Genomic DNA, 24,492 nt, shown 5'->3' with positions numbered 1-24,492 from the left:
CTGTTAAGTCTGCAGGTAAAAACTTAGCACTAGATGGACTAAGCCTGTATGTTCCAGCTTCAGAGCCGAGTACCTCCGTGACCTGTGCCAGTCTGGGGAATTCAGACCATGCTGTTAAAGCAGCCCAACGAAGAAGCAAACAAAGCAGCTGATGTCCTGGGATGCTCCTCCTGCCACCAGCCTCCAAGTCCCGAGGGGATCTTTCTCTTCCAGTGACACGCTCTCTTCAACTAGGGAAGTTTGCAGGTGCCTGTAACTGGAAAAAAAACAACAAACGGAAACAAACCCAAAAGGTCAGTCACCCCAACTCTTGCAATCCTTACTCGGAGGATTTCCTGCAGGCTCCCCCCGCGCCTGCCGTTGTCAATAGAAGGCGGCCGTTGCTCAGACGCCTCCCGCTTCGCAGCCCGGCTTGATCGGCACGGCCCGCGCCGGGCCACCTGCGCCGGGGCGGGGCGGGGGGAGCGGCTCGGCTCGGCTCGGCACGGCCCAGCCGCGGGGCCGCCTCACCGTGGCGGGGGCTCCCAGGCCGGCAAGCGGCAGGCGGGGCAGGGTGAGGCCGCGCCGGCCGGAGCTGCCCGTGCGATGGGGCGAGCGCCGGCCGCGGCTGGCGGGCGGTCTGGGAGGTGGCAGCGGGGGCTCCCCCCGCCCCGCGCTCGGGCGGGCAGCCGCGCAGCAGGTAGGCAGCGGCGGGGGCTCCCCGGGCGCCGGCCCGTCCGGAGGGAGCCGGGCCGCCTGCCCGTGAGGCTGGGGGCGGCGGCGCTTCCCTCGCGGCGCGACGGGGCGGCCGCGGGGGCGGGGGCCTAGATCCGCGGGGTGGCCGAGCGCGGCGGCGGACGGTCGGGTGCGGCGGACGCCGCTTTTCTCCGCCGGACGGTCCGGGGGGACGGCGGAGACGCGCCGGCCGCGCTGCCTTGCCCCGCATCCCGTTCGTGAGGCTGGGGGGGGGGGGGGCTCAGAGCAAGAACTGCGGGCTGGCGGCAGTTTAGGAGTGGGAGTCAAATAATCTGTTTTATAAGGTCAGCGTTTTCCCCTGCCGGCCGTGCGTGCGGCGCGGCTCGGTTTCTGGGAGAAAGCGTGCGAGCGCCCTTCCTGAGGTCCGCTGCTGTCCCCGCGGGTCCCCTGGCAGCGCCCTGCCGGGTCGCCTCAGCGCGCCGGGCCGGGGGCTGGGAGCGCGGCTCCCGCACCGCTGAGGGGCTCCAGCCCCTTCCAAGGGAATTGCCGGAATGCGTAAGGGTTTAAGTGATGAACGCTGAAACGTGATTTCCTGCCGTACCCGGTGAGGGGTGGCAGCCACCCGCGGAGAAGCGGCTGCCCAGTCTCAGCCCGCTACACCCCGGCGGGGGTGACCCAGTCCTTGGGCACCCGTTACGTGTGCCTCGGCAACGGAGGAGTATTTGTCATAATAATTCTTTCTAGACCAAAAGTGAGAGGCTTGAGAAAGCTCTTTTGAAGAGGCATGGTGTACCGTGCAGTTAATAGAAGCGATTAAGGTAATCTGAATATGTTTCTTTTATGATTTAAAATGTTCATGGACTTACGTGAAAGAAATAGTGTGATGGTCTTTCTGTCACTTCTCTCAATTCTGAGAACATGACTGTTGCATGTTTTAATCTGTCCATCTTTTTGAATAAGACGTTCAAAGAAAAATATGCCCCAAGTGTGCAAAAATTAGCGAAAGCCGTGTTTCTTCAAAGTTCTGATAAGCGTAGGTTTTTGTTATTTGTATTAAGTAGATCAACTTTTAAAGGATTAGAGAGCAGAGGGAAAGGTGGCGGTACCAATTTAATGACAGATCTTAATGAGAATTATGCTTTACTGTGTGCTATCAGGGATGCTGTAATTGTAATTCAGGTGTGTGATTGAAGATCTCGTTCAGACGCTGGTCTTTTTATTTTTTTTTTTATTTCTTTAATCTGAAATTTATACAAAAATTTCTTTTCAGGACTTAACTTTATGGACATGGCCTCAGATAGATGGAGTTTTTTCCGCTCTGGGAAATCTGGGCAAAGATAATACCAGCTGAATTCTGTCCTGAGTGATAAAGCTCCACAGACTCAAGATCTGGACAAAATGACTGAGCAAATGGAGAAATTTAGCTGTTTATTGTGGCTGAATGTGGTAGGAAAAGCATTTGTACTTGACTCTACAGTCATACACTTGTTATTTTCATCAGTAATTACATGAATGCATGCATAGAGCAGAGCCTAATTTTGCTGTCGGGTATACCTTCCACAGAAATGGATGTTTTTTCATCGTGGAAAGTCAAGAGTCTCCTCAGAGCAGTTCATGTGTATGGTTTTACACAGGGCTATACATATTTGCGGGTCTTCCATGTTGCCAAAAGGGCAAGTTACAAATTTAAGTAGATAGAAAGAACGCTGAATTTATAGAGAAGCAAATTCTGGAACACTTTACTTCAGAGCATGTCAAAATACTACTGCTGCATTTATTGACGCTACTGCTGGGGCAAAAAACTGCTTGAGAGAGTACGTTTGAGATGGAACGCTAGAATAAGGTAACGCTGTAATAGAATGGATCTTATGAAAAAACAGTGATTCAGAGAAGTCATAAAGAAAATGCCTGGTCATAAGTGGAGTCTATTCAGTCCCAGTTTTTTCCTTTGTTTCCATTATAATATTTTCATTGTCTTTAAAATTGAAAACTAGATATTTTAAGAGTTACTGTCTGTCACAATTAGTAAGGAAGGTTGGAGCTTTTGTACAAACACACATAAACCCCCTCCAGTGACTTTAAAGTTTTGTGTATTTCTTTTTGTGTTCAGCATTCTTGTCTTAACTCCTTCTTACAGCTAGGCAAGAAAAGACCTGCCCGGTAATTTGAGCGGAAAGTTGCAATAAGGGAGGAGGAAAGAGAAGGGGGAGGAAGGCAGGCACTGCAAGAAGCAGTGTGGATGACTCAATATATGGCGTGCTTCTGAATCAGTTTGGTGAAGTGAAACATAGCAGCCGGAAGTGTCATCTTTGACTATTGCAGAAATTGGTGATCAGCTAAAGATTCTTCACAACAGGACGGGGTCCTCCTGCTCATCCTTCAGTTTTAAGAACTGTATTTGTCCTTTCATAGTGCTGTAAAAACTGTGGTAGGCAGAATAGAAAAAAAAAGCAGTAAGGCAGGCCAAGTTAAATGTTAGGGATAAGCCTGCCAAAGAGTCCCGAGGGCCAATAGATCATTCAGGTATTAAACAACCCCATGGCATAGGCTATGGGAAGACACAAACATAGCAAGAGGGGAAAAAAAAAGAATTTTTTGCATTCGTGTTTGTCATGGAAGAGCATGAATTTCAGTGCCAGAACCTTTTTTCTTATGGTTAATCTTCCATGGAAGGATCTGTCTCAAATTGGAAAGTTAGTAAAAGGCAGTTAGAGCACGAAATTATCTGTAACAAAGTACCATAACTGATACTCACTCTTGTGTTCTCTTGTAAACATCTCATTTGAAGCCCCTTTGGGACCAAAAGATCAGAAAGTGATAAATGTTACTGTAACCTCACCAAGTGATCAAAGGAGAGCCAGGAAAGTAGAGACCAGTGAGTCTGGTATCCGCAGCGGGCAGCTGGGTAGAAACTGCTGTAACGAACGGAACCAGTGGAAATGATTACAAGTTATGCAGGGAAGGAGTCAACAGTGACTTTTCTAAAGGGAAATCATGGCTCTGAAATACTAAAAGTGTGTTAGAATTGCACATCTGTATGTGAACACACTGGATACAGAAGACATGGTTGATACAATCTTTATTTACAAAAGCTGTTCAGCAGATGCTGTCAATGAAGCCAGACTGCCATAATATATTCTCACATGTATAAATAAGTAGTTAGAAGATAAATGCTCAGTTTTTCAGGTGGAGGAAGATCACTACTAGAGTAACAACTCTCTTCTTCTCAGCATATATTTTTAATGATCTACACAGAGGGAGACAGTTGCAGTGGCAGAATTTGCCAACAATAAAAAGCCATTCAGGCTAGAACACAGAGGTGTTCATTGCAGAGCGGCAGAAGGATGTAATGATAGTGAATAACTGGGTAATAATAGCAGAAGAAATTTATTGTAGATAAATATAAATAAAACTCAAAATTAAAACATTACGGGCCATATATTAACATCGTGTGCTCAGCAGCTGACTGGGTTTACCTGGTTTTTAACACTCAGTGATGGCATCTTGGGATTTTACTACACAGGCCCATGGAAGTATCAGGTCAATACTCAGTAGTACTAAGAACAAATAGATAGTTAGAAATCATTAGGAAAAAAACCCAAGGGGAAAAAAAAATATCATTGTTTTAGTTTATAAATCTGTAGTGCACTTATGTTTTGAAGACTGTATGCAAGTTCTGTTTTTCCCTCCCCACCTCAAGACAGGCTGTACCATAACTGGGGATGATACAGAAGAGGGTGGCAGAGATGGTCTGAAATATGAAATCAGATTCCATCTAAGGGACAGTTAAAGAGACTAAGACTGTAGCTTGGGAAAGCAAGAACTGGGGAGGCAGGAGTGTGCTGCCCATGTAAAAAATCCTGAGTGCTTGACAAGCTGAACAGGAAATGTTCACTTTTTTTTTTCACTTTTTTTCCCTTTCTGGTATAATAATTAGAATCTGTCAGGTAAGCAGGTAACAGACTCAAAACAAGCCAAAGACAATTCCTGTATTAACTGTGTAATTGTTGTATTAACTGTGTAATGCAAGCATTGACTTTAAATTTTGTGAAGCGTATATTGGAAACCACTAATTGAAGGGTTTCTTTCCATTTCTGCAGGGAAACATGACAGCAAAACCATTGTTTTTGTGTAATATCACAGCAGCATTTCTGTCTTTAATTATTGCGGGTAAGTTTATTGGTGGCTAAGGAAGGTCTTGTTCTGAAATTTATTTTTTCCACACAGTACTAATCTGTGAAAATCACAAATTTATGTGCATGACAGTGAGTTCTTTTAAACAGTCCGAAAAGCAAGAATCTATAAAACATATAGTATGTAGTATTTTATGTGCTACCTTATCACATAATCATTCAGGTTGGAAGGGAACTCTTGAGATACCTAGTCCAACCTCTCTGACCCCACAAGAGTCAGCTAGAGCAGGTTGTCCAGTACCATGTCCAGCTGGATTTTGAATATCCACAAATGGAGACTTCATGACCTCTTTGGGCAACTTGTTCCAGTATTTCATCACCCTCACAGTAAACAAGTGTTTTCTTGTGTTCAGATGTGGGTTTTTTGTGTTTCAATTTGAACTCATGGCCTCTTGTCCTGTCAGTGGACAATTCTAGCCTGATACTTTGTTCTTTATTCCCTCTCATTGGGTATGCACACACATAGATAAGATCCACCTACACTCTCCCCAAGCCTCCTCTTCTCTAGGCTGAACAGTCCTTGCTTTTTCATTCTCTCCTTATGTGAGAGGTGCTTCACTGCCTTAATCATCTTCATGGCCCTGTGCTGGGCTTTCCCCAGTAAATCCATGACTGTCTTGTACTGGGGAGCTCAGAAATGGCTGCACTGCTCCAGATGTGGCCTCACCAGTGCTGAGTAGAGGGGAGGAATTACCTTCCTCGACCCACTGGCAGGTCCTAATGCAGCCCAGGATACCGTTAGCTGCCTTTGCTGTGAGGGAGCATTGATGGCTCATGGTCAGTTTGTTGCCCACCAGGACCCCAGTGTACTTCTCTGCAGATCTGCTTTCCAGCTGAATGGTCTCTAGCATGTGCTGGTGCCTGGGGTCGTTCCTCACCAGATGCAGGACTTTGTATTCCCCTTTGCTGAACTTCATGAGGCTCTGCTCAGCCCACCTCTTCAACCTGTCAAGGTCTATCTGAGTGGCAGCACAAGTATATAAACTGATGAAAGAAGTTGTAGTTTTAACTTTACAGAATGTGTCCTTAGGATTTTTTCATACTGGAAAATACATCCTTTTGACAATAATGTAACATTCAGATTCTTGTAAAACTGCTAGGCTGCTCAGTTGCAACTGCTTGTTTCTGCCCTTCAGCTGTCAACCAATGATCCAGTTGATGTTTAAAACATTTCAGATGGTTCAAATGAGTTGCTGTCATAATCTTGTAATTCCACTGGAATCTTGCAGTGGTGTCACGGTGTTAAAAGGAAAGCTTCATGAATTTCAACTCCTTGAGTTTCTAGCAAGCCATTTGTTTGGAAATGGTTTGGGTTTGTTTGTTGGGTTTTTTTTTGCCCATGGATGGACAAGCTGCAAGGTTCAAAAATCCATTGGATAGTCTGGTTTTTGGCTAAGTAAGTAATCATATGGAAAGGTGATTATGTGGCTGCCCTTCCCTGCAATAGAAGAGTGTTCTATTGTCTCTTTAACTATGTGAGTACCTTACGATTATTTCCTGCTCCATAGAAATGATAGAGGGCGTTGGGGGAGGGCTACTTCAGAGAAACTGAGACAAGAAGTGTGTGAAAAAAAAATAATAATCACACTATTTCAGAATATTAGCATTTCGTGTCAGAAAAGGGTTACCAGTTCCTGTGGCCACAGCATTTCATAAAGTTATGGGGCATTCAATACAGATACCTCAGCAATTCAATGTTTTGGTAAGTAATTTGCGAGAGATTTATAATGAGGTGGTGAGAACTGTGGATGGTACAAAATTATCCCTTGGTGATCAAAACTAACGCTCACTTATGAAGAGGGTATCTGGATATTGAATAGTTTAGTGATAGAATGTCAGTAAGTAAAATCAAATGGATGTGGAGAGGCATGGAAGGGCCATATATGTATAGCAGAAACATGTATACTGTATGTGTGTGACGTGAGTGTTAAGTTAGTAAATAACCACCTGGGAAAAATTCTCCTCTGACATCTTTGGGTGCTTTCCAGAAAGCATTAGCTCTGTCATTTGTGGTGGTCAGAAAAGCAGAATTTTTGGCAAGCAGTAGAGCAGAAAACAACATTAAGGCTACACCTTAACCCCATTGTGAATGTGCCTCAGCTGTCTGCAGTTCTGGTCATTCTGTCTTAGAATGACTATATCTGAAGAGCGACGGTGATGTATGATAAGGGATGGCTTCTATTTGGGAAGTCATTAAATGAATGAGGACTCTGAGGTAAAGAGATGACTGAGGCAGGATGCGATGGAGGTCTATAAAATTGTAAATACTAGGCAGATGAGGGAAAGTTTACTTTGCCATTTCTCAAAACAAGAAATATATGATACCAAGAGAAATTATAAAAACCAGTGGGTTTTTTTTGTGCAGAACATAAGAGGAAAGAAAGGGGCTGGAAGCAAAGTATTACTTGGTGTCCTACTCTCTTTTCTTAAACGTTTGCTACTGGTTGTTAACAGAGACAGGGTTTTGGGCTAGACAGACACTTACATGACTGTGTGGCTGTTCTTATATTCTAACAAAACAAGGAACTTTAGATAAATATAATACTGACTTAGGAATGTGACCATGGTATCCAGAGTTAGTGCCTTTTTTGTTATATTGAAAAAAAAAAAAGAGTAATAAAAATCTCAGGATGTTGCTCTTTTTCCATATGAATCTCATTGTGTCAGGAGGAAAGCAAATGAGCTCATTGGTAAGTGCTTGTAATAATTCCTCTCTAAATGCTCATAAAATGAAGGGTGAGTTGACATTTCCATAGCAAACTTAATATTTGTGCAACAGCAACTTTAACTTCAGTGTCCTTTTTAGGACCTTTGGATACTGAAAGCATAGTCTTGTCTTGAGGACTTCGACTACAGTTAAGTTAACAAATAAAGACATTGAATGTGAAATTTGTGTTTGTGTACATGCACATGAAACAGACTGGAGGAATACAAGTGCTTTAGTAATTTGCATCTGAATTAAAACATACAAATTACAAGTCTGCTGCAAATGAAGAGATTCTGCTGAGTGTAAAGCTTGTAAATTCAAAAAACCAGCATTTCATTTCAGGGGCATAACTATATATCAGTGAGTAGTACCCTCAACTGTAAAGGTAAGGGATTATATTTGTATTTTTAGTAGATGACTTGAGAATGGAGGTGAAAACTCCAATGAACTTTGTAAATGTAGTCAAGAAATAAGTTCAGTTTATCCTTCTAGCGTTTGAAGTTTTCTTTAATGTTTATCTCTTTCCTGTAGAGAAATGTGAAGCCTATGATGTGATGTTGAGGCAAAGTCTTGTGCCTGATGGGCAGCCTCTTGCTATTAGATGTTCGCTGGAAAAGAGCTTGAAAAGTGGAGACTACAACTTAACATGGTATAAAGTTGGTAACCAGACAGCTGTGCCTAGAGACAAACATTCTAGAATTCATCAGCAGAAGAATTTAATTTGGTTTCTTCCTGCAATCTTAGAAGATTCTGGAGATTATGAATGTGTGATAAGGTGAAAGTTTTTTTAAAAATTTACTCTGTTACAGAAATGAGTTTCAAGGGGAATAACTTTTTGAAAGCACGTAGAATTTTGGTGTAAGATAAATACTAATGAAGGGAGAGTGCATTCACAAAAACTAATTTTAGGTTGGGGTCTAGTTTTGGTTCATTTTCCTAGTAGGCAAAAGTAAATCTATTAGAGAAACTGTAAATTCTTGTCCTCTCTTCTCCAAAAAGAATAACATACATTTTTTTAGTTAAAATACATGCCAAATAGGTTAGTTTAATTATGTTATATTAATTGCAGGAGTTCAACAAGCTCCAGGAAAATGTGTACAAAAGTAACAGTTTTTGAGAGGATTGATGGTTTATGCTTAAATGAAAAATTTGCTGTAGAGGAGGTGATATTCACAGTGTCGTCTGCAAAAGTTGTGTGCCCACACTTGGACTATTTCAGGGATGAGAAGAATATTCAGCCTGTTCGTTGGTATAAGGTGAGAATGCTGTGTTTTGTCCCATTCTTTAAGATATAAATCACTGATGTTTATGAATTGTAGAAGGAAAACGAAAGATTTATTGAAAATAGGAGAAAAATACTTTCTAAAAAAATTGGAAGAGGATTAAGCCTTTTTATCTTTTAAAGGTGTATACAGGTTTTTTGATTAACAGGGTGAAAATTCAGTTTGGAGGTAGGAGAGCTGTTGAGCCACATATCCACTAGGTGGCATCTTCTTACCTGCTAGCGAAACACTCTGTCCTCAGTTTCCGTTGTGTGGAAACAGATTTAGTATGTCATTTGTGAGAAATGGCATATCCATTTACGTGCTCAATATTGTTCCATTAAATAAATGCCACTTCGTATTGTTCATGCTTATTTAAAACTTCATTCTGAAAGAAGAACGTAGTGCCTTTCTGCAGCATTCCTGCCTTATGCCCATACAGTCCATATGGTACCATAAGTATTTAAGTACTTCAAAAAATTAAGTCTAATTATTGAGTGATTCTTCATTAATGAATACTTTTATAAATACTGATACTTGCATTTCTCTTTCTTACTTCTCTGATACTGAAAGTTGTTTTCTATAGGAAATGAACTGGAGTATCTTTGAATTTAAAAAAATGAAGTGTTGTTTTGCTTTTTAATCCACTGCCCTTGCTCTTCCTCAGCCTCTGCAAGGCATCCGCCCTTGTGCTGTGGTCCATTGAAAGTTCAGGTTGCATTAAAGAGAGACAAACCATGGAAAGAGGTAGGGATATGAATTAACAGAGTTCTCTGCACATGTTTAGGACTGCCAGCTGCTGGAAGGGAAAAGGTTTGCCTTCTTAGACAGTGATCTTATCATTTTGAATGTGACTGTCCATGATCAAGGAAACTACTCATGCGAAACAACATATGGCTACAATGGAAAACAATATAACATTTCCCGAGACATCAGTCTGACTGTGGAAGGTAAGCAGGTAATTTCACAGTGTTTATGTTCATAACAATGACTCCAAATTTTTTTCCAAGCTTCTAAAGACTAAAGCTAGCAGACCAAAGTTGTGGATAGACATTCTTAGGGCCACAAGTTTTTTCCTAAATGTGAGGGGAAGAAATGCTGGCTTAGAGTTTATATATTTTTGTCTGTTGTTGCCACTGTGTTGAAGATTCATTCCCCTGTTCAAAGTTGCAGCATGTCAAAGCATCGCTGCCCAGACCAGCCACCAAGGTTCCTAAACAGGTGCCCTGTAAGGCTTGGTAAGCACAATACATTCTGCTGTAGCCATAGCTGCACTCTCTATCCTGCCTGTCTTACTTTTCTCTCTTTTACATTGTCCTCTTGATGCAAGAACGACAAACTAAACCAGACCAAAATTTTAGCAGTACCTTGACTCTGTGTCCTATCTGTTTCCTTCAGACCTCCGTCTCTTCTGGTTTTGGTTTTAAGTTCCTCAGCAGAAAAACTGCTGATCTCTGGTATTGTGTGTCTAGTTCAGTAGACTTTGATTTATGACAGGGGGCCACCAGCACACCAGAAAAATATAAAAAGAAGGCCTAGCTGTAAAATGTGAACTCCTTTGCTAGCACAGCATTATGAAATAGATACTGGATCACTGAAAAGGCTGTGCTATATCAACGTATGAAATATCAGTACTGTTTTTACATTCCATCTGATGAAAGACGTTTTCAGGTTTACTAATAGATTGCATTACGATTTAGTAGTCTGGTTTTTTGCTTGCCTGTTTTATCTGTGTGTAAATAGATATGCATATGTATGTATATATGTGTATTTATATGTATTATATGAATATGTATCATGTTAATATAATGTTATATGTATATGATGTGGATATACAAAATATGAGGAGCACAAGGTCAGATCAGATGAAATGATAATTCTGGTCTTAAAATAGTCCCTAGAACTTTTCTCTTAGTGCAATTTCAGCTCCTACTACGCAGTAGAAGCAAAATCATATCCCTCCTTTGCCTTAAATGACTGAAGGCAGCTCAGTTGTTCTTAAAGACTCCAGCTGAGCAAGTCTACATTAAAATGGGTGACTTGGGGTCCAAGAATAGTGCAGACTATTTTTCAGAAGTGGAAGGAAAGGATATATCTGGGGCAATCCTGCGTGCTTCTCTAGGGGGTTCAAACAAGATCAGTTAGAATTTCTTTTTGCTAATCTGTGCTCTTGGAGAAACTTCCTTGAACTTTGAGTATCTGATAGGAAATATTCTAAAACGTCCTACAGCTGCCTGAGACAGCTGGAACTGGTATGTGTGTTTACTAAGGGACCCTCCAGGCTGGCATTCATTTAGCCATGTTGAGACATTTCTAAGGTAGGTGTCTAGATATTCACCTGTTGATTCCTCTCCCTTTTTAGCCTGGAGAGAGAAATAAGCTTTCCCCAGTGTCATATATCTAGTCCTAATGTAAACATCTAAAAGGGGCCACTGATGTTGTACTTGCTTAGGATAGTGCTGTAGGAAGAACTGTAAGGCCATTAATTACAGCACAGGAATGAATTTTCCCCCCTTTATAATAGTAAAAGTCTAAAATAGGTGAATTTTACTCTAAAAATATTTGGCTCCATCTAAAAGTATTTGGCTCCAGTTTGCATCTGTGGGGTGCTGGGTGACATGCTGTCCAGATTGTAGAGGGGTAATGCTATAGATATTTACTCATACCCTTCTCGGCACCTGTGCATGCAATATTACAGGGTGTTTGTGCATGGAGCAGCCAGTCCACCGTGAGTGTGTGGAGATTTGCGGCACTACGTTTTGGAAGTGGTGGGGCAAAGAATAGTTTACCTTTTTGTCAGAAGTAATGACTGCCTGAGAGGACAATCAGCATTGAGTGATGTCTGTTATAAAATTGTTGACAAACTTGTCCATAGGACAGGGTTTTTTTTGGTTGTACTTTGTACTTTTGTACTTTTGTACTTTGATTGTAGAGCATAGAATAGACTGCAGCTGCCCCAGGTTTTCTGAAAAGCATTTTCTTTCTTTTGGTTAGTGAGCCCACCAAAAAAGCCCCCAGAAATATCTTACCCAAGAAACAACTCCATTGAAGTGCAGCTTGGTAAGTAGTTTTCTCTGTAAGAAAATACGATTTTGTATGCTAATGAAAAGTTGTACTCTAGGAGTGGCATATTTGGTGTTCTCTGGTTTTTGGGGTTTTTTTTTGGACAAAAACTAGCTCAGTGACCAGCTCAGTTTCTCTATGTTGATCTCCTGAAGAAGGAGTGTTTGGGAGTGAGTGGGGAAGAGACAGGGCATGTTGCTTACCAAGTCCTAGGGAAATCTCTTGGATGGGAAGAAAATTGTAGGGAACCCAGATGATTCTCTGTCACATTGGTTGCTTTCCATCACTCTGGATGAGATTCTAAGAACAGATCCATCTTTGAATCTGCAGGGAAAGTGATGCCCCAGGGAGAGGCATCTTCTTCCTGGATTTAGCCTCTTCCATCCTACCAGTCTCTTTCTGAACCTGCACATCACTGAGTATATAGACCCTCTGTTAGAGCAACTTTTCTGAAAGGACGTGGGACCATTGTTAGCTGGTCTGTGTGGGAGTCTGTGAATAGAATTGTACAGACTTTAATAAGTTTATGGAAATTAACTTCTCACTTTGTAACAATTTTATAGGCTCACAGGTTACAGTGGATTGCAATACAACAGGTGCTGATGGGTATGAGGTATTTTGGACAGGCAACGGTGTGTATATTGATGTATTTCATATGAGCAGAATTTTTGCAAGTCCCTATGAGTAAGTATATTTTCTGATTAGAAAAATACTGTGTTGGCAACCAAAGTGGAACTTTCTCCCTTTGACACTAAAATATTTAGCAACATTTTTCACTTGGTTAAATAGATTTCTTTTAAAAACCTAATGTTTACTTCTTTCAATTCACTTTCTGATTTGAAGTAGAACTTTAGGCACATGGACTTCACATGTGATTGTGCTTTTTTTGGTCATTGTAAAAATCTGTCTTAATTTCCAGCCTTGGGAAAAGGTATTCTGTAGACCTACATTCTCATAATTGTAATACAGTTTCTATTGAGTAGGCTCTGGCCTCACAGAGGCCTTTTTCAGTTGGATCTAGCGTGTTCAGGCATATGATCTTCAGACTGTCTCTTCTGCGTTCTCCTTTCCCTTCACATCTGCCTCTCTGAAAGGTTGCAAGGTCAAACTTGTGCTTTACAGGAGAAATTAAGACTAAACCTTTAAACAAGGTTTAAGAGCCTTGAGTTAGAGAAATGTAACTGCAATCAGCTGAACCACTAAATGGAAGACTTGGCTGAGGACATTGTACTGAAGCTTAGTGGTGTGAAAGGAGAAAAGGGAGACAGGTTTCCAATGATGAGTTGGGATCTGGAAGGAAAATGGACTTGGATTGAGTAAAGCATGAGAAGGGCAGCTGGGAGATAAGGTGGAGGTGAAAAGCAGGTTAAATGGATAGAAGAAATTAGACCTGACTTGGAAAAGCAACTAAAGTTGGGGCAGTAGGCGATCTGAAATTTTCATAGGTATGACAGCTTGGGAACTAAAAATTGAAGGTTTTTTTGGCAGTCCTCATCTCATAGTGGTGCTATGAAAAAAATAGTGCTTGACAATTTTTAAAAAATTATCACAATCTATGACCGAGAAACTGATGGAGAAATGAGAATGATATTGTCAAAGTAAGAATAAAGTGAGAAATAAGTTCTCATCATAAAACAAAGGGGGAAATAAAATGCTGAATTCTTTGAGTGTTCACCGAGACAAAACCCTATACAAAAGTAATGTATTTTACTGTCATGAAGAGTTGTAATGCCATAAACAATTGGGCTATAATGCAGAGGCACATGGTCACTGAATTGATATCATAAAAGTAATGTTATTTTTTGTACTTTCTAGCACTTCAATGATCACCTTTGCAACAATTAGTCATTTGCATTAGTAATGTTAATTCATTCATTCTTTATTAGTGTTCAAATTACTGTAACTTTTTGCTTAGAAAGTGATCCATGTTGTCCTATAAATGCCCTTTATGATATATTTCAAGCTTTTATTTTGCATTTTAAATGGTGGTTAAAAAGTTGTTTAGTTCACACATCACAGTACACGTGACTAAATGTGCAGCATCATGAGCACTTTTGTGCCCTTGTACAATGTGTGTGGGATAATCTGTGTCTCTTAATGGTGTAGCCTGACACTTCAGCTGTTACAAGTCGGTTCTGATCCATGGGGTGAAGCAACAGTGGATACTCCACTCCCTGCAGCTGCACTCGCACTGTGAGCTGGTGGTGTCTGCTGCTGGTCACCTCTTTTGATGCCCTCCCTGTCCCAGAGCGGCTTACTGCAAGATGACATCTTGAACCAGGGCCTCACTCTGTGTTGTATCACATTGTTGAATTTCTCTCTCTTCGCCTGCTCGTGGAGGGGCTGGGAGGCCCATAACAGGGGTTTGCTTAGGTTTGTAAGGTGTATTTTTGTACTTTGAGCTATAGAAACCTTATATTCCTTTGGGGAAGCACAGCTCCAGGTAAGGTAAGTCTTGTAGAAACAACCATTGTCATGCTGCAGCTGTTAGTGATGAAGTCATTCCAGAAAGGGCTGTGGTTTTATGGCTCTGTTTGTTGCCTTTTGGATAGGGAGGAAACTTCTTACGATGGACGCCCTATGAATTCTGTGAAGCTCATAATTTCAGAAGTGAATAGTGAAGATTATGAACACCCGTTTGTATGTCAGGCTTCAAATGCCTTTGGGCAAGTTGCGTCCTATATTATGTTAAAACACAGAGGTAAGAAATACTGTTATTTTTTCAGCCTGTCTTTGCCTTGACTTCCCTAGAACGGGTTTTGATACCAAGTGCCTATACATTGTGTTCATAGAAGACAGATGGCTTACAGTTTGCAGCACATATGCATGTACCTCTGCATAGGGAAGGAATCACTGTAGTAGTGTATTTATCCTTATTAGAAAAATAGGTAAATAGAAGTGGAAAATACGATACTCAAATCTGTATTACATTTGTATGAAGGATCAGATTTTGACAAATTCAATATTTAAAAAGCAATCTTCTTTTTTTTTTTTTTTTTTGTGCAGTTCCTAATATACAAAGATGGCTGACTGGAGCGCTTGTCTCTCTGTTAATTTTAACATTTACTACTTTAATAATCTACAACATTTTCAAGATTGAGCTGGTGCTTTGGTACCGTAATTCTGTCTGTGCCTTTACAAGTAAGGAAGGTATGTAAATGTGACCAGGTATGTTAGTTTCTATAAAAAAACACTATTGCTTCTTTTTCATTTGCCACTACTTCTAAACAACGTGATTATTTAGTAGAATGTATGTGGAATTACCTTGAGGAATTTTCAGAAATGCACAAAAATGTTTTTTGGGGGAGATTTTTTTTCAGTCATATGCGTAAAAAATATAATCATAGAAGAGGTAATAAACACTGCATTATATTGAAGGTAGTGGTGGTGAGATAGGTCAAAAAGAACTCCAGGTTATTCCTAAATTTACATGCTACTCTTTGCTTTTCTGTAAAGTAGTTTACATGTAGATTTATGGTCACTCTGATGATGATCAATAGGTGTCAGCAGAGCTGCATCCTGTAAACTAGCTGTTTAAAGACATGCATTAAATATTTATATGGAAAACGAGACACTCATTTTCTCAGAGATTAATTTCGTTGGTTTCCTTTTTTTTTTTTTTTTTTGCAACTTCTCTCTTTTACCCAACACTTCTCTTTAAAATCCTGTCAGTTTTGATGTTTACATGCTGAAGAGAAAAAATACTACTTGTTCTGTATTCTGTGATTTTTCTTATGTGTTTTGATTGCTGTGGTGTAGACTAATACATTGGACAGGTGTGAAAAAATTGGAATAAGTGCAACATTATAGATCTTTTGTGTGGCAGTGCTCAGAATTAGACTGTCTGAAGTTCCCCATAGCTTGAAAGTAAATGGGCTATGTGTGTTGAAATAGTAGTAATTTTTTCTCATGGCTATTCTAAACATTTTCAAAGAAAAGTTATTTCAACTTCTGGTTAAAAGTTCAGTTTCCCCAGAATACTTTAACAGAGTTCTAATGGAGAAAAAAGAAAAAAAAAAAAAAAGAAAAAGAAGAAAGAATTGCCATTTTCCACCCTCTTTTGTGGTTAGTCGGAAGTGGAGATAACTGCTGTTGAGTTTATTTCAGGAGAAGTGGTGAGGAAAGTCCTGCAAGGGGACACGTTATCATAGCACCTGTGGGGTTGGAGGCTTCCTCCTGCAGGTCCAGGGTCTTGCATCCAGCTTGCTTGTGCATATCCCTCCCCATGGTGGGAAAAGAAGTCTGGTTCTGTGGCTGATCACCTATCTTTTGATTTGCAGGGCATTTTAGTGCTTTGACATTACTCTGTCAGTTGGGTGAATCAGCCCCCCATCACTATTTTTAAACAGTCCAAAATAAAACTTTGAAATAAAGGCACGTTGCTGTGTTTTAGATTTTTTTTAATAGAAACATTTGTGTTTGTTTTAGATGGGAAAATATATGATGCATATGTCCTGTACACACAAAGCAGTGGAGGCAGAAGTTTCTATCGTCTGGAAACCTTTGTTCGTAGAATACTCCCTGATGTTTTAGAACAACAGTGTGGATATAATCTCTTTATATTGGGAAGGGATGATTTACCAGGAGAAGGTATACTTTAATTAGTAGAGTTAATAGGTTGTCTTTTGACACATTGTTCTTGGGTTAGAAGATGAGATATACAGTCTAAAAATGCCTATTTTGGGAAAACAAAGCTTAATTGTTTATTTTTAATGGATAATTTATCAATTTATCCAATGAACAATTTCTTTATTTTAAAATCTTCTGGTTTCTTACCACAAATCCTGTTCTGATATTATGAGGGCCTGGCCTTTATTTTAGTGATGAATAAATGAGGATTTAGCAGCAATATTAACATTGTTGAGCGTTTTTTGAATGATATCTGCTCCTGGGGACTGAAAAAAAAAATATTATCAGTAATTTCATGCAATGGTTCATAAAATCATGAATGTGGAGATCTTAAAGTTACCAGTCCTCTGAGCCAGCCACTGGTCCATATATCTGCAATCTTAAAATGAAGAAATGCTTTACATCAGTTGCAAAGTTTCTGTGCAAACTTTGATTGATCGTTCCTTCATTACTTACAGCTGTGGTCAGTGTTGCTGATGAAACCCTTAAGCAAAGCAGAAGACTGATGATTATTTTGGGATCAGAAACATCTAGTTGCTGCCTGCTAGAAGACACTGCTGAACAACAACTAGCTATGTATAATGCTCTCATCCGTGATGGGATTCAAGTGATTCTTATAGAAATGGATGAAATACAGGACTACACAAGCATGCCGGAATCAATCAGATATGTTAAGCAAAAACATGGAGCTATCCAATGGAAAGGGGACTTCTCAGAGAAATCCTGTTCAGCAAATACAAAATTCTGGAAAAATGTGCGTTATCAAATGCCATCCAGGAAAAAGGTATCTTCTTCTGAAATGTGTTTGTTGCCCGTAACTTGGAACAATTCTGCAGCAAAGGGAAGTTAAAATGCACTTATTAAAATAATACTGAGAAGGTAATTCTGAAATGTGTGGGTTTTTTACACAAATTCTTTATATTACAAAGTAAGTGTTTTCTTCAAGGAGTAAAACCTACTCATCCCTTCCCCAAATTACACCCTAAAAGAAAAACTGTCCAGCTTTATTTCTGTTCTGGGTTTTGGATAGTGACACAATTTGTTGTGTTAGTCTTGCACAGATACAAGAGGTACATGTTGTTGATGGTGGTAAACTATTAAATAGGCATGGTCCTGTAATATTAATGGTCCTATAAATGTAATATCCACTGAAGAAGCAGCTAAGAAGTCCACTTTTTAAAAAATTGAAACTGCAGTTGATAAATTAAAAATCTGTCTGTTGTCAGCATTTTCCTAGTAATTCTGTTCTTCTTGTTGCTTCTCCATGATTGTCTGACTTCCTCATTACTGCAAGAATCTGCTTTGGGGTGCCCTCCTGAGCAGCAGACCTTATCCTTGATTCCTGAAGGGGTTGGGGAAATACATGACATAGGTATATTTAAAACTCCTCACAACATTAAATGTGTTTTAGCTGAACAGTTGGTACTAAATGCGTTCAGCAAATGGAATGGAATCTGTGGCTTTTTACACATTTATGGAATAATTCTGTGGTATCTGGTCTATGGGGTGTTTTCTAAACTTAGTCTCTTGAAATGGTCAGGAAACTGAAAATATTTCAGATTTCATGCAAACTGGAAGCTTTCTAGACTGTGCTGCTACTCTGGAATGGGAGCATCTGGTTTCCATGTCTCAACTGTACTAACTACAAGCACAGAAATTCACGGAGAATCTGTCAAAGGACTGTGCTTGGGATGGGTATCCTGGAGAGAGTGGAAAATGGCCAGTTCTGAAACCTAACCAGGTGCTAATGGCAAGAAATAATATCTCATCTACTTCTGCAAGAAAAAAAGAGGCATGTCCTATGTCAACCTGCTTGGGAGTAGCTTGTTATTTCTGGGTCCCAGTCTGTTCTGTGTGCAGTTCTTCCTTTTCAAGGTGGTCTGAAGTGGCAAGAGTTTTCACACTCCAGCCTTGAAGGGCATCATTTGGATGCAAATGTGAATTCTGCTTGCTTTTTTTGTTCTTCTCTGAAGTTAAGTAGGTTCTTACATTACCTTTATTGGCAGGATAACATTTGTCACTGAATTGCTTTCAGCTGGTTCTCACAAGTGTGTATGCTATAGAATATGCTTTTTGTTGGGCTGTATTGTTGGGAGAGAAAGCAAGGTCCAGGAGCAGAACATATATTTTAAATGAAAGATTTGCAATAGCATTTCATGGTACCTTTTTCTTTGAGAAGGTCTAGCAAATATTTCTTATGAGCAGTGTCTCATTCTCCTGGTTGTGGTGTTCACAGCTTTGTAATTTTCCACAGCCTCCATTCACAAGAGACTTCTTCTGAGATGTTGCCATGAAAATTGAGAACATGATAGATCCATCAGGTGAGGTACTATTGTTCTAGTAGATGTTCAGTCAGTGTTCCTTGGAAATGCAGAACACTTAGGCTAGTATCTTTAAAAAATAAATGTAGGAACCTAGAGAGTTTAGGTAATCCTTATTGTCAAATTTTTACACTCTGTTTAGACTTAAACTTGGTCAGAAGTGTGTTGAAAATTACACTTTCCTTCAAAGTTGTTTTTTTTTTTCTAATTGTGTTTAAAAATAGAACCCTTGTTTTCCATATAAAATGAGAGAAATAATAAAGAGGTTGAAACTGTGGTAGATTTTTTTTTCAACATCCTAATTTCATGTGCTTTGAAATAAAAAAAACCCCAATAACTCTAGGATTTGCAGTACTCCATATAAGTATACTGATTTGCATGGAGTTCTGCTGGTATTTTTTGTTTCCTCTGTGAATGTGCTGTTACAATTTCTGGCCACTTTTTTCATAGTTCTTTTCAGAGGCTTGCTACAATATTCAAGATAATAATTTTCCCACTAAAGGAGACTCCTAAGGACTTTTAAGTGAAGACAGATAATTGTGAGTCAGCATTTATCTACCTGATACTTTTTTAAACAACCACATTTAGTATGATTATGTAGGCATTTTAGTATTCTTGTGTGAAAATGAGCGTGGGAGAAAGGTTTCAGTTATTATGGTTAATTGTTAGCTAACTACTTGAATGTAGCACAACATGAAGTGGCTTATCCTTTTATCACGGGATTTTATCTTGAAGCTGAATTTTGTCTCTGTCTTCTTGCCTTGGAAACTATTTTTTTGCAAGTCACATAGAAAACCACACCATTTTTTGTGTTATAATAAAATAAATCCCATAGAGACAGATGTGCTGAGTGCTCTTTATTAAAAAACCCTCCACAAATGATTATTTGGCAAGAGGTCTGCTTCTGGAAACTTGATAACATTGCATTTGCTTTTTCCTTCTGAAGCTGTCTGTAAAAAAGTATTTTTTCACCACGATGTAGCAGATATATTTCAGTTTATTGTCTGTCTATGCTGACAGAGAAAACAGTCTAAATGGTATGTGGTGTAAGATACACTGAAAGCATTCTCTACACCATTTTTTTTTTCTTTTCCAGCCATAATTATATGATATTTCTTCTGTTGGCTTGTTCCTGTCAATTTATTTGGCACTCCAGATTGCCCCTCTTCTTTCTTGCTTTCTGATTAACTTGTTTCGAATTTTCTAATTCCACTGTGTCTTTCCAAACATACTGTGGTTTTTTTCTGGGAGACTACTCTTTTCATAATTTTCCTCCCATATCCCACTTTTTCACCTTTATGGCAGCTGGTGCTGATATATGGCCTGTTTCATGTTTTAATGTACACATCTGTGATGCTATTAATTCCTGGATAAAGGCTTATGTGATGGGGAGGAGCATGTGCTCTGAGCCCAAACCTAAACCAAGTTCTTACAACCCAGTGGAGTCTATACAATGGCCCCAGAAGGACGACCCTGACTAACTTTTTCTTTTGTTCCTTTTAATTTACTAGTCTATTGCATCCTAGAAGGTAGAACAGCACAAAGGTGATTTTACATTTCCCCTTTATCTTGGTGTCTTGAACTTCTGCAGAGGGGGAAGCCTATTCTGCCTTTTGTTCAGATGCTGTAGTATTTTAACTACTATACCTCCTTCCATAGCTGCAGTTAGCTTGAAGATGAAGCAAGCAGAATACAGTTGATGTATATAATACCTGAGCTAAGGAGAGAAATTCCTAGAAATAATTAAGGTTGTATTACATTGTAGAGCTTCAGAATACATGTAAGTAAAACCAGTGGCTAGCAGCTTTGCTACCTAACAATACTCCCAGGAGTCTGGTTTAGTCATAGATGCTAGAATGCACAAACACAGGAGCAATGGTTTCCTCCTGTCATCCCTACACTTGTTATTCCTGAGAGTAAAGGCAAAATATACCACTTGACGTGTATGCTTTGTTGTCTTTTAAGATGGGATAATGTTAACCAGGACTTGATGCATTTGTTGAGACAAACTGAACATTAGTTACTGAAAGTGAGCTAGAAATTAGTACAAACCATTTGTGTCTTCGGCCCACTCTAAGATTGCTTCCCATGTTTAAATTAATTGCAAAAAGGACTCTGTTGTCTGCTGGGAATGAGGGGGCACAGTTAAAAAGTGTGACTTCCTCTGAGAGAGCACCCCAGTCACTGTGGCATTACAGCTGGAGCTAGAGCTCTGCTTGGCAATGACAGTGACTGTCAGGAGAACGGTCACCCTGAAGAAAGGTAGAAAGCTCACAAGTAATTAAGGTGAATTTTCTGCACCAGAAATGTTGGTTTTGAATTGCTGCTCCAGATCAGGTGACTGAGCTGTGCAAATTCTTTTTCTAGTTCATTTTTGCCCCCAGCTACTCGTTTGATCTTGCCCTAAATTTTTTGTGAGCATAGCAGTAGCTGTGGTAGAAGGAGAACTTTGAACACTGTCTCATTAGAATTTATTTTTTTCCCACTAAGCATTTTCTCTGATGGGCTTTATTTCTGTTGGCAATTATTAAAATCTGTGTTCTCTCTTTCCCTTATCTCACCAGCAATATGTATGGGGGGAGTGCTTCTTTTTCCTGCATTGTCCGTGGTAACACCCCCCACACCCCAGTGCCACCTTGTCCCTCCAATTTCTAATGCTGATCTTGATCTTTTGCACATTCTTATATACTTTGGTTTATATACTGTGAATATATACAAACTCCCTGAAACATAGGAAGGGCCACGTTCAAATTCTCAAGAAGGTATTTTTTCTCTCTTTGGGCATATAGTTTGTAATATCCATACTGTTTGTTTGTTTGTTTTCTATTTTTCAAATATGCATTTTGTGTCGTGGAAGTGAGTGACTTGGACAAGCAATTGGATTTGCAAATAATTTGATGTATGTACTCTTACCTTACCTCTCACTCCTAGGGAAGCACACTCAGACTGTCTCAGCTAGGTGTGTGCTTCCTGGGTATGGTGTGACACAACCACATTATTTCAAATGACTTGTAGGAGAAGCGGCAGGACAAATGCATCTTTGTAGGGGTAAGGAAGTTGCAGAAGGAGGTTATAAATTCTACTTCTGAAATGGCAAATAAGCAGGGTGTTTGGGAGTTACAAAAAATAAGTTATCTGTCCCTTTAAAATGGGAAAAAAAATTGGCAGTTAACTCCCCTACATATTGCCTACAGGAACAAACAGTGAAAAAGCTAAAGAGCTGTCTTGACAGGGACACTCACAGTGGGAAAGAACTTGTGTGCCATATGTCCCCCTACCATCTGTGTATGCTGTCTTCTGGGTCATGACATCTGGTTCTGCTTGATATCTGGCTCCAATTCCTGTATTTTTAAAGTAAATGGGACTTAGTTCTCCTCAGAGAGGGAAGAGAATAGACCACATGCTGACTTCTGCAAGAAAAGCCAAGTTTTTCATAAAAATATGTCTCCTCAGCCTAGATTTGAATGGCTTGGTACATGTATGTATTTAAATGAGCCAAGAGTGTGCTAGCACCGTCTGCTGTCATTTTTTAAAAACCACTAACTTTGGTGCATTTGACATTTTTGGAGGGTAAGGTTGTAAAGTTAGTTGCATACCCAGATGAGGAGATGAACTGGCATATTATTGCGGAAAGGATTACATCCAAGACAGTAGACAACTGAGGACAGGAAAGATCAGGAGTCCCAGGGTGATGGCTGGTGAGGGAGTAATAACATCTGCCATAAGAGGTGACTGTGGGTTTCCTGAAACCTTGCAGCAGTGAGCTGTGCTGGCATTGTGCTGTGCAATGCCTCCATCTAGTGATGCCTGAGACTGAAGCACTCCCCTTTTAAAAAAAGCCACTCTTTATAGAAGACCGTAGTGAAGTTCTGTTGCTAATAGTGCCAAGCCACAATACTAAGAAAAACCACACCAAGAGGTAGTAAAAAAAATAATATTCTGATGACTGCTGTTCTGAATTATACTGTAATTATTATTTTTAGTGCTTTCCCCATACTTTTGTAGGAGCTAGTGGGGAATTTAGTGGAAAATGAGATTATTTTCTTTTTGCCTTTGAGCCCATACATCTGTTAATTCAGATTTAATTGGGAACTCAGAATTAATTGGGAAATGGGGAGTTGTCCTCTGTAGAGCTGTGTTTATCAGCCTGCAGCATGTGTCAATTAGATCTGACTGCTTTATGTTGAACAACACTTCCCATTGGTTATTCCAAGAAGACTCTGAATGGAGACGACTTCATCTGGGATCTGCATTCCAGCAGATCAGCCATGCATAATGGCTGGAACACCATTACCAACCACATGCTCCCCAGGCAATTGAGAGCAGCACAGCTCAGTTGATGTGATGAAGTATGGAGATTTTTTTGCCTAATTTAAATATTTAGCCCACTGGGCTGGGAACAAATAGATCTAATGGTCACATGGTGAGAAAATCTTGGGGTCTGGGATGTTGAAGTGTTTGTAGGTCACTAGTCTGCAGATGGACAGATTCAGTAGTCTTGGAGCCCTTGAAGAAGAATTGCCTCAGGGCTGCCATCAGAGGGGAGCAGTCAGGTGCATCATGAAGACCATATGAAAATGTCACAGCATTCCTGGGAGAAGGAAGCACTGGCATGTTCTCCCTGGCTCTGATGATTTGGGAATCCCATTTCACAGGCAGTGTCTTCTGCTACCTGAAATGATCAGCCCCCAGTCCTTGCCTTGGATTGTGTGCCCAGGCCCCAAGGGACCTTGCAAACCCTCTTTTCCCTGCTGGTGTGTAGCTTTTTTTTTTCTCTTCTTATTTTTTTCCCCTTTCTTAATTAATCTACAGCCATACAGTTTGTAAGTTGAAGAGAGTTTGCAAAATGGAAGTGATGGGTGGTCTCAAAGTCTATCTAGCACCTTTGCCAAAATCTCTGTGGAGCAAAACTTTGTACTTGGATTAATGCCTGTATTAAAATAATATTAATATGAATAATCTTACTATTAACATTAATATTAATAATAAATGCAGCCAAATCAAAAATCTTGCCGTGGCTCAGGCAAAATGATTCTGAGTTCCAGAACTAATGGTGAAGATGAGACTTTGCAGAAAGTGATTAAAGAAATTAGCAAGAATGGCTGGGGCAGGGTGGTTTGTGATGCTATCATCAATTCAAGGAGCTCTCAGTAGCTGGTTGGATTTTGTAGCAAGGACTCAGATGGCAATAAAGTGTTATAGTAGTATAAGCATTATAAGCATTATGAAGGTCACCTGATGACAAATGGTCCAAGAGCAGCCCCAGGCGTGCTTTGTGTGTAGGCCCTTAAATGTTCAGTGCTGCTGCTAAAGCTGAAAATTTTCTGCTCCAGCTGTGGGGAGGCTATGAGCAATCACTGGTATCCTGGGGGAAGCTGGGAGTTACGGGAGAGAGGAGCTCAGTGGGTTTGGTGGGAATTCAGGAATGTGGGAGTCAGGCCATGCACTTGCTTCTCTTCAGTCTCTCTCCTCCTTGGAACCCACCAAAAGAGGCTGCTTCTTGCTCACCTCAAACTCAGTGGCACACAGCTGCTTCTCACAACCAATCACCACCTTACTCATATGCCTGCACTTGTCAGTTACAACAGATTCTAGCTGGAATTGGGCTAGAGCGCTTGAGAAGGGAGTCGCTACATACATTT

At 40.3% G+C, this 24,492-nt stretch overlaps 1 protein-coding gene across 2 annotated transcripts in view; it reads left to right on the top strand.

Annotated features, from left to right (window-relative positions):
* Nucleotides 1-946: 946 nt before the first annotated feature.
* Nucleotides 947-24,492, top strand: part of LOC308059636 (interleukin-1 receptor type 1-like) — a 42,351-nt gene continuing 18,805 nt past the window's right edge. For both annotated transcript variants that reach the window (XM_080377296.1, XM_080377297.1), the window contains exons 1-11: nucleotides 947-2,121; nucleotides 4,776-4,845; nucleotides 8,107-8,350; nucleotides 8,645-8,831; nucleotides 9,625-9,787; nucleotides 11,832-11,897; nucleotides 12,464-12,584; nucleotides 14,453-14,601; nucleotides 14,907-15,050; nucleotides 16,329-16,490; nucleotides 16,988-17,313. In XM_080377296.1, the coding sequence (XP_080233422.1) occupies nucleotides 2,074-2,121; nucleotides 4,776-4,845; nucleotides 8,107-8,350; nucleotides 8,645-8,831; nucleotides 9,625-9,787; nucleotides 11,832-11,897; nucleotides 12,464-12,584; nucleotides 14,453-14,601; nucleotides 14,907-15,050; nucleotides 16,329-16,490; nucleotides 16,988-17,313 (1,680 nt within the window). In that variant the 5' untranslated portion in view covers nucleotides 947-2,073. The remainder of the gene's footprint in view (nucleotides 2,122-4,775; nucleotides 4,846-8,106; nucleotides 8,351-8,644; nucleotides 8,832-9,624; nucleotides 9,788-11,831; nucleotides 11,898-12,463; nucleotides 12,585-14,452; nucleotides 14,602-14,906; nucleotides 15,051-16,328; nucleotides 16,491-16,987; nucleotides 17,314-24,492) is intronic.

Source organism: Falco punctatus (genome assembly GCF_963210335.1).
Source record: "Falco punctatus genome assembly, chromosome: 2".
Taxonomy (NCBI): Eukaryota; Metazoa; Chordata; class Aves; order Falconiformes; family Falconidae; genus Falco; species Falco punctatus.
Note: the sequence above shows the minus strand (reverse complement) of the source record. Positions and strands in the feature narration are given on the sequence as shown.